Here is a 15,416-nt window from a genome sequence, read left to right on the forward strand (position 1 = left end):
AGAAAAAAAAAAAGCCTTAAGATAAGTCCTCTTCAAAATACTTCACATATTGATACCCAACTCTGCATGCCTTGCACAAACCACAAGTTTCAAAAATTAAAGATTCTTTCAAGTAAATAAAGAGAAAATACTGGATTCACCAAAATTTGCATCAAAACAAAGGCAATCCCCCAGTCTAAGAGGACCATGCTCATTAAGTTCAAACAGGGGAACGATGGACCACAGGTTTCACCATGTAGATGATGTAAGACAGAGATGTGAATCCATGAGAAATCTGTACACTCAGCACCACCAAAGGCTGCTGTTCTCCTATGCAGGCTACAGCAGTACTAGCTTCATACCCCACACATCTCATTAATGTTTCTACTTTACCTTAAAAGGGATGCTCATTCAACTTTTCACCTCCCCAATGCAACAGTCAAAGCTTTTTCCAATTAATATTGAACTGGGACTATGATGGGTAGTACGCAATCAATCCTTATTTAAGGCTGATGATTATTCTCGATGCGCCCTGTAAGAGAGAAACACCCAGTTAGTGGCTTGTGCCAAGACGAGCAAGTTGTTTCACACAGAGCAGCTATATCAAGCAAGCAGCCTTTTTACCATCTCAGCTGCTTGAATTTTGTTGTGGATGACTGGGACTGGACCATATAAATGAGACTGTCCCAGCCACTAATGTAGTCCCCATATAAAATAAGTTTATCAAAGCATTAGAAGCACAGCTGGAGGTACACCAGCCTGCAGAAGGCATCGAGGCAGTCAAGAAGACGACTGAAGACCACAGCTCAGGTCACCTGGGGAGTAACCCAAAGCTATGCAGTCTGCTAATACACCAGGAGCCCAATGAACAAAAAAAGTTAGTCTTAAACTCTTCTGTTTTGCGGAGAGGACAACAAGGAATATACAACACTTGGCCTGAAGCTGGAAAGATTTATATTTGATCCAGACTTTTGAGTAGGGTCTGTAGGATAGGACAAGAGGGAATGGTTTTAAACTAGAAGAGGGTAGGTTTAGGTTAGATCTTAGGAAGACATTCTTCCCTGTGAGGGTGGCGAGGCACTGGCACGGGCTGCCCAGAGCAGCTGTGGATGCCCCATCCCTGGCAGTGGCCAAGGCCAGGCTGGACGGGGCTTGGAGCAACCTGGGCTGGTGGGAGGTGTCCCTGTCCATGGCAGGGGAGTGGAACTACATGATCTTCAAAGGTCTTTCCAACACAAACCATTCTATGATTCTAAGATTTCTGCCAGATTTTACATCTAAATCTAGATGCTGGCTTAAAACCCACCTTATTTTCTCTCTTCTAGACAAGGCAAGGTTTCTGGGCAGGAGCAGGGCACTTGTTAGGACAGCCAGCATCAGTGGAAAGAGGGGACAGACCTTTCAACTGTACAAACATTTCTAGAGGCCTGACGCAGGAGAAGGTGCCTTCAAAGCTACACCCTGCTCACGAATATGGCCCCGAGGTAGAATTAGGCATGTATCAGTCCATCTGCAGGAGTGGATAGGTGGCTTTTCTGGAGTTGTAGGTATGTTAGTAAGGAGGACAGGAAAACAATATTTCATCAAGCTGGGGGAGAGACGAGTGAATTATTCCCTTGACAACCAGCTTAATGGGACCTGGTTATTTTCTCATTATTCAGTTATATATATTCAGTTTCTTGGTTACTTTCTGTATGACTCCTTCCAGTTTTAGATTTCATTTTCAACCAAAGATTGTCACGCTTTCCACATGCCACAAAACAAATAAACAGGCAAGATGCATTTTTATAAGGTAAGGCAAGTCCCAAGTAGCTAAAAACACCCTTGCTGCTAGAACATCTTGGCAAAATTCAACTTCCTCCTCAACTGTAGCAAGTAAAAAGCTGATGCTCTTTGTTATAATGCTTTATTATTAGAGCATTAAAGCCCTCTCATATAGAGAGCAAGCTGCTGCGCACAGCACCCAAACCACCCAGCAGCACCCAGGCAGCAAAGCCGGCATCAGAACTGATGCCTCCCGGGTTTGCTTCCAAGCATCTTGGTGTAGCTGATGGAGACTGCCAGGCTGCAAAGCACCACTGAAAGAACCAATATCACCACTCCATCTCTAAGTATTGCAGTGACAGCTTTTATATTTCCATTTGATGAATGGGACGATCAATTCATTTCAGTTGTTGTAGAAAGGACATATATTCTGTAGAGACAGGAAAGAAGCAGCAGAGCACCTTCTCCCTCGTGGTGCAGCAATGCTCCCCCAACGCCTACTCTGCCACTTTGCATTCCCCAACAAAAAACCCAGGCTTGCTCATGGCAATGTGGATTCCCAATCCGTCTTTGTAGCAAAACAGCCTCCCTCTAATTACCAGTCAGCCTGATGACATCTAAATGGTGGAACACAAATATGTCAGAGACTCAAAATGAGAGAGTGTGAAAACAAGACTGTCTCCTTTCTGCATTCACACCGCAGGTCCCAAGCACACGAGGACACGCTCCTGCCTGAGTCATTCCCTGCAATGCTTTGCAGCCCAGCAGCAACCACAGGTATTTCCCATGTAAGTCTTTTTTTTTTTTTTTTTTTTAATTATTTTAAATGAGAGGATAGCAAGAGTAACTTTGGGACTGCAAGGAGCAATGGTGTGATTACAAGGATCAGTCATGTCTATAGAGTCTTATTAGAAGTAATTTATATGCAAGTAAAACAAATATCCCCCACTTTTCTAAGAAAATGCCAAATTCCATACTGATTTACACGCTTTACAATCTCATTGACTTCAGAGGGATCGCCTGTAGTATGAATCACCAGGCTGTAGCCTCCCAGCAATAAAATAATCCCTTCATATTCCTCCTTTCAAAAACCCTATCATCCGACCAGGTGCTGCAGCTAAGACCCCACAAGCCAAGTCTCAGCCCTGCGGCTATGCTTCTCCTTTCCCTATTAAAGCTTGGGGAGGGGGTGAAAGGGAAATAAAAGTCTGATGATGGAAATGCCAACAAGCAAAAAACACAGCCTCGATGAGCCCAGCATGCGTGGCTGAGCAGGGGGGTGGCCGGGGGGTTATTTGGGGCAGTGCGGGGGGAGAGGCATGAACCCTTCTTCAACCTAATTAAATCCAGATTCAAAAGCCATTCTGATCCAAGGGCATTAAGTATTTTTGTTAGGAAAGGCAGGGATAAATTAACTCCTAACTCTGGCCCTAATCTTTTTTCATTGTTGTTTAAATTCTCCCACTTCCTAAGATTTCAGCATTTCCTCGTGATAAAAAGGAGCTCCAGTCTGCTAGCTCATCTGCCCCTTCCCTCCAAGGCATCTGGGCAGATGCTTCCCCAACCAAGCTCTTAAAAATTACACGACCTGCTTCTCCATTTACAAACATTGGTGCAAAAGGCAACTGCTGACCCCACTCTTCCTTTTAATCACAGCTGTTATTTACAGCGCTACCAACACACTGGGATAGAGGCTAATAAATGTTTAATGGCCCAGTAAACACCAAGGGCTTTATCTACAGCCCATTTCAAAGCCTGATCAAATATAATAATCCTTCTTATGTCTGTCTGCTGCTTCCCTGGCTTCCTGCAGGATGGAAGGAGATGTACACAGCCGCTTTATATTCAGGCAATAAAGGGAGGTTAGCTATAGGGAAAGACAGGTTAGCTATAGGGACACAGATGTTTTCCCTACTTCCATATCAATTTTTTGCTCCCAGAAGGGCAGGACTATGCACCAACCTGTTGGACCTCAACTTCCATCTAATGTAGAAATGCAGGTGGCAGCTGCCTCTAGGATTTAATAAAGCAGTTATAAATAACAGGAATATTACACATAGAAAGCAGATAGTATGTGGAGGAAGTTGAAAGAAATATCATTTACTTACAGACTGGGGTACAGGGGAAAATTACCTGCACACTTCATGAAGTGCTCTAGGAGGCTATGAGACCAGAAATGCTGAAGTTTTATAGAAAGCTTTATTTAAAAATATGGAAACTGGATCAATATTTAAGCAGTTTATATATCGCACAACTTGCACAATGCACAGGATTGCCAAGTAGCTAAATTCTTCACATGCGTTGACCCAGGCAAGTACTGACTTCTGCCAGACCGCCTGATTCAGTGCATGGGGGACAAAAACATTTTTTCAGGCAGACAAACCACTTCCTCAGATCTGAAACGGAAGATAAGCTTCCGCCATCCCCCCACCCCAGTTATAGCTGTTGGTCCATTACCCAATATTGCCTTCCCATGCAAGTCTTACTTCTCTTCTAGACCCTCATACCTCCAATATGGTATTTTAAATGAGTCATTTTGCCACATTAAAGCTAAGCAGTTATGTTTTTATTAGGCTATTACACATCACTGTGACAAACTACCCTAAAGACCTGGTCCTAAATCACAGTCCAGTTATTGTTTGGTAAACTCACATGAACAAGAGATAAATACACCAGAAAAAGCCACAAGGACTTCACAGGTGAGACCTCACCCACGACACAGGGCTGCACCGTAGCACCATCCAGCTACTTAACACACAGGCTCCAGCAGCCAGCCAGACCTGTTCCACAGATTTCTAGACCATATTCAAGATCTGATTTTTTTCCCAGCCTCCAAAGCAGCCCCAAAATCAGGTCCTGGTACTGGTGAAGTCTTCTAACATAGCCAAGGCCAACTGGCTCTACCAACACTACCACCTCCTGGGCTCAGATGATGGGAGAGATCTGCTTCCCAGTTCCATCTGGTCAAACTGGAGGGTCCTCTAAGTCCGATCCAAGCAGAAAGCAAGGGATCAGGACGGTATTATGAAAACAGAGGCTTGAGGCCAAAGTAAAGGAGCCTGCGGGCAGGGCTGTCATCAGGGCGCAGCTCACCCGTGCTGCCATGCACTGGCCCCTTCCCTCTCCTCCATGGGACATTTTCATTTAGCGTGGCCAGGAGACTCTTGCAGAGGATGTTTTAAAACTCCCAGAGCTGCCAAAAATGTCAAATTAGAGCACAGCGAGAGCTCATAATAAATCCACTGAAGTGAACCACAGCGCTGCTCAGCTGCCTTTTTGGGTGAAACCAAAAATTGTGAAAGCAAAGACCTACCGGCAATTACACCCAAAATGCTTCCTGTCTTTGCACAAATCTTTGTTTGCTTTGGGTTTTAGTGGTAGATGGGAACACAGACTACAATTTGTGGGAGATTGTTCTTTGCATTAGCAGCAATAACCGTTTTTTCTCCCCTCCTTAACAGATAAAGAAAGCATTAAAATATACCACTCTGAAATAGCTTGGTCCTGAATTCACAGATGGTAGCAAAAGGTAGCATTATTTATTTGTGGCTTTAGTCACTTCTAAAAAGAAAAATAGATAAAGAAAGAAATGCACCTGAATTAGGACTCCGGTGCTCTTTCTTTTGCAACTAATACTTCACAATGCAGCATGGAAAGAGCATTTTGCACAGCTCTAGGAAACCATGTTTAGAAAAAAATAATACATTTACCCAAGAAGAAGAATGAAAATAAGCAGAACAATAAGAGTCACGGAAGTTTGCTCTGAGGAGACATCTGGGAAGGTGAAAGGAGGAAGCAAGTGAAAGAAAACACACAGCATAAAGATACAAATTAATACAAAACAGCAAGAGAGGAATTATTAAGCCATTTTACATTTACACAGAACTGAATCTAACAAACAAGAAAGATGTGATCATATAGTGCTATATGATTCAAAATTTAGCTGCATTTATATATACAGCCATACCCTTACAGAGGGCTCAGCTGATCCCTGTTATTTCCTGAGGACCTCAGCCTCCCTGCCTCACAGAATCCCACAGTGGTTGAGGTTGGAAGGGACCTTTTGATCATCTGGTCCAACCCCTGCTCAGGCAGGGCCACAGAGCCAGCTGCCTGCAACCGTGCCCAGACAGACTGGGAAGATCTCCAAGGATGGAGACTCCACAACCTCCCTGGGCAACCTGTGCCACTGCTCAGTCACCCTCGCACACTCAAAACGTGTTTCCTGATGTTCAGCAGGACCCTCCTGGGTCTCAGTTTGTGCCCACGGCCCCTGGTCCCGTCACTGGGCACCACCGGCAAGAGCCTGGCTCTGTCCTCCTGGCACCCTCCCTGCAGGTGTTCATAGACTCCGAGATCCACCCCGAGCCTTCTCCTCTCCAGGCTGAGCAGCCCCAGCTCCCTCAGCTTTTCCTCACAGCACAGATGCTCCGGTCCCTTCGCTGGACTCTCTCCAGCCTGTCCCTGTCTCTCTTGTACTGGGGAGCCCAGCACTGGTCCCAGCGCTCCAGGTGTGGCCTCACCAGCACCGAGCAGAGAGGAAGGATCACCTCCCTCGGCCTGCTGGCAACGCTTTGTCTGATGCAGCCCAGGACACCTCTGGCCGCCTTTGCAGCAAGGGCACGTTGCTGGCTCAGGGACAACCTGGTGTCCACCAGCCCCCCAGGTCCTTCTGTGCCAAGCTGCTGCCCGGGGGGGGGCCCCCAGCACGTGCTGGTGCCTCGAGTTGTTCCTCCCCAGGGGCAGGACTTTGCACTTTGCCTTGTTGAACTTTATAAGGTCCCTGCTGGCCCATTTTGTCCAGCTTGTTGAGGTCCCTCTGGATGGCAGCATGACCCTGTGGAGTATCAGCCACTCTTCTCAATCACACACCAGTTTGGTGTTGTCAGCAAATTGCTGAGGGCATACTCTGCCCCATCATCCAGTTCATTAATCAAAATGTTCAACAGAACTGGACCCAGTCTTGACCCCCAGGGTACACTGCTAGTTACCAGCCTCCCAGTAGACTTTGTGCCACTGGTCATCACCCTGTGGGCCAAATCATTCATCCAGTTTTCAACCTACCTCACTGTCTGCTCATCCACTGTGTACATCAACAGCTTTTCTACAAGGATCTTAGGGAAGACTGGGTCTAAGGCCTTACTGAAGCCTAGGCAGACAATATCCACTGCCCTCCCCTCATCTACCAGGCCAGTCAGTTCATCACAGAAGTCTCTCAAGTTTGCCAAGTAGGACTTCCCCTTGGTAAACACATGCTGACCACTCCTGATGACTTTGTCATCCATCAAGTGCCTGGATGAGTGGCTCAATCTCCTATCTGTACTTATAGTTTTGCCTCAAAGAAGTTGGAGAATCTCACATTTATCTACTCAGTCTTCCTGAGGGGATACCGTTTGATTATTGCTGTGATAGAAATTGCAGGGAAACAGCACGTGCAAGAAAGAAAAACACTTGTAGGTCACTATGAAATCTGGTATCATATGGGCAAGCTCATCAGTAGGCAGTTTAGTTTACATCAACAACAAGTAAAAAAGGCACAGAGAACACCAGCTACATGGATGATAAATATACATAATTTTCTCCAGTAGTGAAGCCTATCCTCACTGCAAGAAATTGCCATTTACTTCCAGTACAGATGGATTACTCATGGACAGAGAAGCTAGGGGCAAAATTAACTCTTGGAGCCCAGCATGTCCCAGAGATCAGATCAAACCCAGTCTGTTCCTTTCCTCCACTGCACATGGACAAGGGAACTTGATGGCCTCTTTGATTGCTTTCATCACCGCAATAATTATTTTAATTTTCAGTTTCTTGATTTTGGCAGAGACTCTCTTAAAAGCCCAATCAAGAACAGTTAAATGCAAAAATTAAGGGAAATGAGGTGCCAACAAGATTTGGTATCTGCCCTTCTTCCCTTAAGTAGGATGGAAGATTAAGTGTTCAGCATACAAGCTCCTCAGAAAGCCTACAAAGGGAGGCACCCTCAGAAGAGATCCAAAAAGCTTTTTACTTAATAGAAACCATCTAGAACTTGCCAATAAGTTAAATCCTGCAAGACCAGCGAGATGGAGCCCTGGCTTCAGCTCCCGCTTGGGCTCAGCAGTTCAAATCCACTTCCCACATGCCAGGGAGAGCAGCCTAGTCAGCCCATGGTCTTTTCTGTCCTTCCCTGATGATGCTACGATGCCAAGCGGCCAAATATGAGAGTCATTACACCAGAAAGTACATAACATAGTGATTAATGGACTTACCTAGGAGGGAGGTTCTAGCCATGGCCCTCTTTCTCAGGACTTTCTGTGTTTTATGTTAGATATTCATTGGATTTGAGAAACCCACAAGCACTCACGCTACAGTGCTGCTGAGAAGAGGAGCCAGGATACAAATCTTTCCCTTTTATATTCCACCAATAAATTGTACACTCCTCTGCATGAGTGCTCAGGTTTGAGTGGCAAGGAGGGATGCAGCACTCGTGTTTCAAACAGCCAGACAGTGTTGCCTGTTTCTCACCAACAATCAAAGGAATGGGAACCCAACACCTAGACCAGAAACATCTCAAGGAGGTTCCAGTGTTGGCTGTTCAAAAAGCCCAGGTTCCTGGGATCAGAGTTTTGATTTTTTTATTTTTCTTAAGAACAAAGGTCTTCAAAAATTATCTCTTACTCAAAGGATAACAGCTGTATGACAGTCGCACTCAGATTCAAAGTCTTCTACTCATTCATGAATTCAAAAGTAAGGCTAAGCTGATGCACCATTAAGTCCAGTTTCCTTATTTTTTGAGAACAAGTATAATTATCCACAACTTCACAGACACAAGACACTCCTAGAGAAGTGACCTGTCAGTGAAATGACAGAGGCGGCAACAAAAGCCCACTCACACTACCACTGGCCTCATGCCTTGCAAAATAATTGCCTTCCCACAGTGAGAATGAGTCAAGCCGGAAAGACCTATTTAAAAAAGTAGAAAAAAAAATGGAAAAAAGTTTTAATGAAAACATGCAGGCAATTCTAAGAAAGAAAAAAGGCCCATTTTTGCATTGCACCTTGTTTGCTCATGCTTTGTCTCAGTTGCCAACCACAGATTAAATACTTCAGTTAAAATTTTGCTCATCTGGTACCTTTAATTCTTAGTCACTAGAAAATGAACATCTGTTTTGCTTTGAGGCTTTCAGCAGTGACTCAATGTTATCTACAGTGTCGGACAGCTGAAGACTAGTATTTCTGAGGTTCTCCCCCCGCCTTCCCTAGCAACAGAGCTGCTTGCTTTCAGAAGGAACAATCAGCCTCAAAATTGTGTTACAAAATCATTAAAGTTTGACACGAGTTCAGGAGGAAGCATTGGATGCAGAGAAGTTTCATCCTCAGCTGCAAACAAACCAGCTGAGATCTCTACTGGCATACCTGTGCCCCATAGCTTTCCAGGATCGATACACCCTTGCAGGGTGATGCCCGGCTTTCAGGCTCCAGAGAAGCAGCCATCTCCTGCTGTGTTTACAGTAAGCATGATAAACACACTTCAATTAAAATGATTCCAGTGGCCCTCTCAGCATGAGCATATTCCCTCCCCCTCCCCGTGCCTGAAAGCAATCCCAAAGGTTTATCTGCAATTTAACCTCTGCTGGCTTCAGGGACAGCAGATAGCTCAGCATCACATATCTTCATCAGCGGTGAAGTACCCAAGGTAGACACATAGTTTTAGAAAGAGGATGCAGCAGCAGGAAATATCCCTGCACTAAGGGACTCAATTAACTTGCTGATATAAGACACCAACAACCTATTAACACGGTAGACGCTGTTGCATGCACAAAGGCATGCCACGGCTGGGAAAAGGACTTCAAGGGTAACATACGCTGTGTGCATGTGCAAGGAAAAGCCTGGACATGGTCATCATCTCATCCTGCTGTAAAGGAAGGGATCTGTGCAATATCCAAGGCTGCTGACAAACTGATTGCTAACAGCCATTTTCTACCCCATTTGTGCAAGGTTGATCCTGTGGTTCATTCAGTGAATTAATATCTTCCCTGGAAAAGCGTTAGACATAAAGCAAATCCATAGACCTCGCTATTGCCTCGCCAAATGGCAGCTGTAAAACAGATCCACGTGTCTGAAAGTGGATGCTCAGGCACAGGCTAGCTTTACAAGGTTTCTGTCTCCCATATTAGACGTGAGCAGACAACACTGAAGGGTTTTACAGTCTTCACCCTCATGTACAGATATGGGAACTGCCACTCAGGATGCAGACATTAACCCACAGGGGAATAGAGGTCCAAAGGGAAATCTGAGGAAACCTCTGTTCCCCACCTCTAAACCAAGTGCTTTAACCTCCAAAAGGTTTTTCCGTCCCTCAGTAAAATCTTAAAAAATTAGTGTCCATAGTTACAGCTGAAGACTGTCTGAATGAGCACAACAGACCACATCTAAAATCTCTTTAATTCAATACCTCTAACATCAACCAGCAGCAAGTCCAGGAAGCAAGGTCAGACCCACACCAGCACATGTCATTTTCTCCCCAGAACACTTCCCAGTCTCCAGCACTGTCTGTTTCTGCCCAGGGATCTTTCCACTTTCCTTCCATGAATTTATCCAGTCACCTTTTTGATCCATGTAAGTTTTTAAGCATCCTACAACAAGCAGCAACACAGCTTAACACACGGGGTGGAAGTGTTTAAAAACACTGATAGCAGGCAGGAGAAGGATGTGCTACCAGGAAAGTACCATCAACTCCAAAGGTTATGATACCCACAGCTCACAAAGCTCCACTGAGTTCTCACCCCAAAGTTTTTACAGCATTAGTAGAGACCATGACAAACAAGCATTGCCATGCAAGTCTTAAAGATTCAGACTGTGCTCCTCATTAGTACCTCTGTGGGCAAAGAAGCAGAAGAACTGGTTTGGAAAAAGAAAAGGAAAATCAGATTACTTCGATAACATGTCTAATTAATAAAGCATAAACTAGATGGGCAGGTTCAGTCTGTGCATCCCATCTGCTTTGACTTCAGTCGCAACAGTTCCCGTCTCCACAAGTGCCAGTTTCCATACAGATATTCCCACATGCTGACAAGCCAAAGACATGCCTTCAGCACCTGGGCACACAGGCGGTTCTATGGCACTATCGCACACCCTTGTGTTCTTTTCTTTAGGAAGAAGGGATGAATAATGAAAAATATGAGTGTCCAGTATGCAAAGCATGTTTCTGAGACACCAAGGCTCTATCCCAAGGACTAAACACAAGAATTTGGTACGAGTTTGCTATAGCTTTGTAGTCACCAGTCCTCCATGGCTGCTAAATAGGTACTTATCCACCTTTAAAGCCTTAACCTCATAACAGCTAACATTATTTATTCTGTTGCACTTTAAGTGACTTCGCAATCAACTTGCATGAAATTCTATAGCGTAAATGCTGACTTATGAAGATTTATTTGTGGAGTGACTAGGTATAACTCGTCTGATGACCTTAGGGAGCTCTTGATCTCGGCACTTTCCCATTCCTCCTTTTGGAAACAATGAGCCAAGACGACACATACCATAGAATCCCAACAACAGGAAACATCTAGACACGCTTTCAAACATGCACCCTGGCCCTAAAAGCTTCAACAAAAGGCAAATGTGAGTAACAAAAGCAAGGGGAGCATCTCTACTGCTGTGCAGAAGGTCAGCAGCAGCACCAAGGACAGGATGTGGGAGATGGAGAAGCACATCAAGTACCCGTGGCAGCCCAACAAAGCAACCTCTGTGACTTAAAATGAAACAGAGAAGAGGTAGGTCAGTAGGAGGTGCTGCCTGCAGAATGTAGGGATTTCAGCCAGCGTGCCATGAAAAATGCATATAAGCTCAGAAAAGTGTCTTTATATAAAGAATGTACCGTTCCTGCTCCCCCAGGGAAAGAGGAGGGGGAAGACGGTTGTATCCTATTTCAGGTTTAAGAGGATTTCTCCTAAGGTATTAAGTCTGTGAGAAGTTCTGAGACTAAGCAGCTAGGGACAGCCAGCAGAGAGCACAAGGAGCAGAAAACTTGCCCTTCTCAAACCAAGGCAACCTCACAGAGCACTTTTTCTTCTTTCTCTATAGTTTAACCCATTGGAAATACCCGCTTCATAACAGGCAGCAGGATGGAGGCAAGATCTGTTCCTACAGCCATGCACAGGCCTCCAGAACAACAGGAAACTGGTGGCCAGCAGTGCTGATAGTCCTGATGCTGCACTAATGCTCAGTTGAGGACAGGCTGATTCATTCACCCCTGTTAAAAACCCAAGCACTAACATGAGTCAGTCTGCTGGAGCTGGTAGTTCATTTTTTCCAGGTTTCATTGCTACAGGTGGATTTTATGAAAATTAAAACCTTTCAAGGAGGTTCAGTGCTTCAGAGGCAGAGAGAAGGCTACAGTCAATTCCAGACAAGCTTCTCCTGTATCACTTCATGCATGCCCAGAGTGGCTGTTGGCACCTGCTCCTGAACAACCCAGCCACAATCAGACCCTGAAAAGATTGCCTATGCAGCACGAGGGAAGAGGAATGGGACTGAATAAGCAACGTCCTGTTGGGAAAGTCCACACCACACCTACGATTACACACAAGAAAAAAATCAGCCTAGTATTCAAGCCAGCCAAACAGGGAATGCCAAACCTTTATTAAAAGGAAAACCTTGAGTAACTTGGATGCAAACAAGCTCATATCCAGCTGAGATGCTAAGCCCCTTTCACTACCTTTGTACTAAAGAGCTATTTTCATAAAGGTCTGATCCGCAGTTGGGGCTGGCTAGAGGAAGGACCCAGCAGGATCTGCCATCCCAGAAGCATCCCTAGCCCAAGCCACTGAGCTCCAGCTGTGACTTCCTGCAGTGCTGGGGACATCTGACCCCTGCAGCTCACTCCAGCCCAGCTCCCAGCTCCCCATCCCTCAAAATTCAACAGCATTAAACAGTGGAAAGCTTCTGTTTGTAAATCATGGTTGCTACACGGAGGATCATCACACGTCGTAACTGCAATGTCACAGGAACAACAAAGTGGTTGATGGCGAAATCCTACAGCACAGATTTGTTCTCCAGGCTTCTCCCTTAAAGCTAATGCAGAAAGTGCATGTGGGTGGCTGCAACTTCATCCCAAGAAGGTGAACCAATGCAAGAAGCCTCAGCTGCACTGGAACTGTCAAGATCTCTGGCAAACTACTTAAAAGTTTTCTTACAACACTTACAAGTAGTTTTCCTCAGGAAGTGGACAATAAGTTGCCAGTAGCATCCTGGAAGACTTTCTCCTGCGAAATAACTGCTTACTTAGGAATGGAGCTAACTCAGGCACATGCACAAAATAAAAAGGCAGAAGAGAAGTTTAAGTGGAACTTGCTGACTACAGTGACATGGTACATTGACATGGTACAGGGAGCAGAGGGCAGGGGAGATCAGGGCAGCAGCCAGTGCTTTGGAATAGGCACAGTAATAAGTTTCCACGGGAGCATGTTTCTTTAAAGTCAGATGTATTAGATCATCTTGTCCCCTAGAGTATGTTGTTTCCTAATGTTTTGCCCAGACCAATTTCAAATGTCAAAAGCAATGGTTGGGTTGGTAGGTTGTGTTTTTGGTGGGGGTTTTTTTTGGTTGTTTTTTTTTTTTTTTTTAACTACCTTGAGTCCCTACAGAGCCAGTCAAGGATGAGAATTTTAGACTCTGTTCTGTCTTTCACATTACAAATGCAATTACCGCTGCAGCTTGATTACAGCATCTCCTGTCATACAAATTCTGCAAGAGGCTGAAAGAACAGCTTGCCTTTCAAATGGAGTTAGAAAAATTCATATGAGTCCTTCAGTGCTGAGTGGTCATGTGGCAATGAAATTTAAGAAAAGCATGTGCAGTCTCAAGGGAAGTGCCTCCCTTAGAGAAAACTATTCACATGTCTTCAAAAAAGGACATGATGAAAAGCCCTTGCAAAGTATTTAACCTGAAGTAAGGACTACTCTCAAAATAGTCTTATTCCTCTTGCTTTTCAATCCTTTCATCCAGTTAATGAAGAAAAATCTTCCCTACAAGGAGATTTTTAGATGCATGTGACCGTTTGGGTATGGGCAGTCTTGCCCTACCTGGATGCAAGAGATACAGGATTGAGAAAAGTAATGGATCACACAACTAATATTCAAGTTAGTTTGACTCCTCTTCCCAGACATTAAAGCAGTGAGCATCTTGGATTTAGCTCTTGGACGACTGTAAGTGGAAATTAGCACTACAAGCTGGAAACATCTGGATATAGATAGTTAAACAAGATAGTATCATCAGGTCACATCTGTTTTCCACATTTTCATTTCAGCCTACCAAGAGGCAAGAGCCAGGGGCATAGGCTGGAGTTGGGAGAAGAGCTGTGGTGAGTTACTCAGGGTCCTCGAGCCGAATGATCACACAGGCCACTGCCACCAGATGTGGGGACCCTTCTCCTCTGCCTCCCCACCCTAGGCATTCCCACAGCTGCCCATGCCAGGCTCTGTGTCAGCCACAGCAGGCCAACCTGCCTTCCTAACCTGCCAAAATGTCAGACAGGACAGGGCGCTGTGCCGGGGAGAGCAGTTTCATGCCAAGGTAAGCAAGCTGAGCTGCCTTACCCGATTGTCAGATGTGGCCCAACACGTGCAGAAAAGTAAACTCTCCAAAACAACGCCTACATCAGCTCACCTCTGTCACATAACAACTAATCAACTCTTCATAACTTAATTTCCTTTGGACACTGGGGCAATAGGCCTCCCTGTTCAACCAAGTACCAACTAATGCACCAATGCCCCAATGAGCCCCAGAGAACACCTGATTTTGATGAGACAGGGCTTGACCCCAAGTTATTAAGCAGTAAGTAGGAATGTTAAATGCAACTACTAATGGTGAAATAGGCACAGATGGCACCGAGGTTAAAGGGAGCTTATAGGATGGGACTAAACCAAGTTCAGCCAATAGCACATGCCTGGCTATCAAAGATGACAAGGTTTAGCAGCTTATTATTATTAATAATGAATCCTTTGCAGGATGTTTTCCGCTAGGAAAAAGCAAAAGCGTTGCCTTTTCAGCTGCCCATTAAAGTGAGCTGAAGGAGCCCCACTTCAGAGGGAATAAATCCCTTTTGGATCAGGCAGTGGGCAGCTTGACCAGGAAGCAGTCAGCACTGTTAAGCCACCTGATATCTATTGTCCAAGCAAGAGACTTCAGACTTAGAATAAAAGCCAGCAGTTCTCAACAAGCATGGAAGCACCAACCCCTTTTATTTCACATCTCTTCCCTTTTGCCTGGGGACAGCAGGCAGCCTGGTGTGACACAACGGGAATACTCCAGTCCTGTCCTGGGCACAAAATCTGTGATCAAGGCAAGCACCGATAAATGGGAGTAGGATAATGAGTGAAGGAAAGTTCATGGAAGAGAGCTCACAGAAGACAGGAATATTAAACTGTCTTCAACAGTTAAATTAAACTTCAGAGTTTCAACTCTGAAGCCAGGAAAGACTTAAAAAATTGGCAGCTTTGCATTTGAAGCTGCTAAGAAACAACCCTGCCCAGAGGAAAGAAAAACTACAAGTGGAAGAATTAAGCAGGCAAGTGCTTGACATAAGTGTGATTTTGTCAACGGAGACAATTTATGGAACAGGTCTGTAAAAGCAAAGGAGGACAGGGCAGCTTGGGTACTGCCAGACTTTCTGCCTGCAAGCACTTTATTCC

General features: G+C 45.0%; 1 protein-coding gene across 3 annotated transcripts in view; it reads right to left on the reverse strand.

Moving 5' to 3' along the window:
- The window catches only part of PTPRA (protein tyrosine phosphatase receptor type A), a 134,025-nt gene that overhangs the window by 105,324 nt on the left and 13,285 nt on the right, over positions 1-15,416 (reverse strand). For 2 of the 3 annotated variants that reach the window (XM_080396588.1, XM_080396586.1), the window contains exon 2: positions 373-511. In XM_080396588.1, coding sequence (XP_080252714.1) covers positions 373-390 — 18 coding nt within the window. In that variant the 5' untranslated portion in view covers positions 391-511. Of the gene's footprint in view, positions 1-372; positions 512-15,416 lie in introns of those variants that run through there. The other variant, XM_080396589.1, reaches the window with a different exon arrangement.

The sequence above is a fragment of the Falco punctatus genome, assembly GCF_963210335.1.
Source record: "Falco punctatus genome assembly, chromosome: 1".
Classification (NCBI taxonomy): Eukaryota; Metazoa; Chordata; class Aves; order Falconiformes; family Falconidae; genus Falco; species Falco punctatus.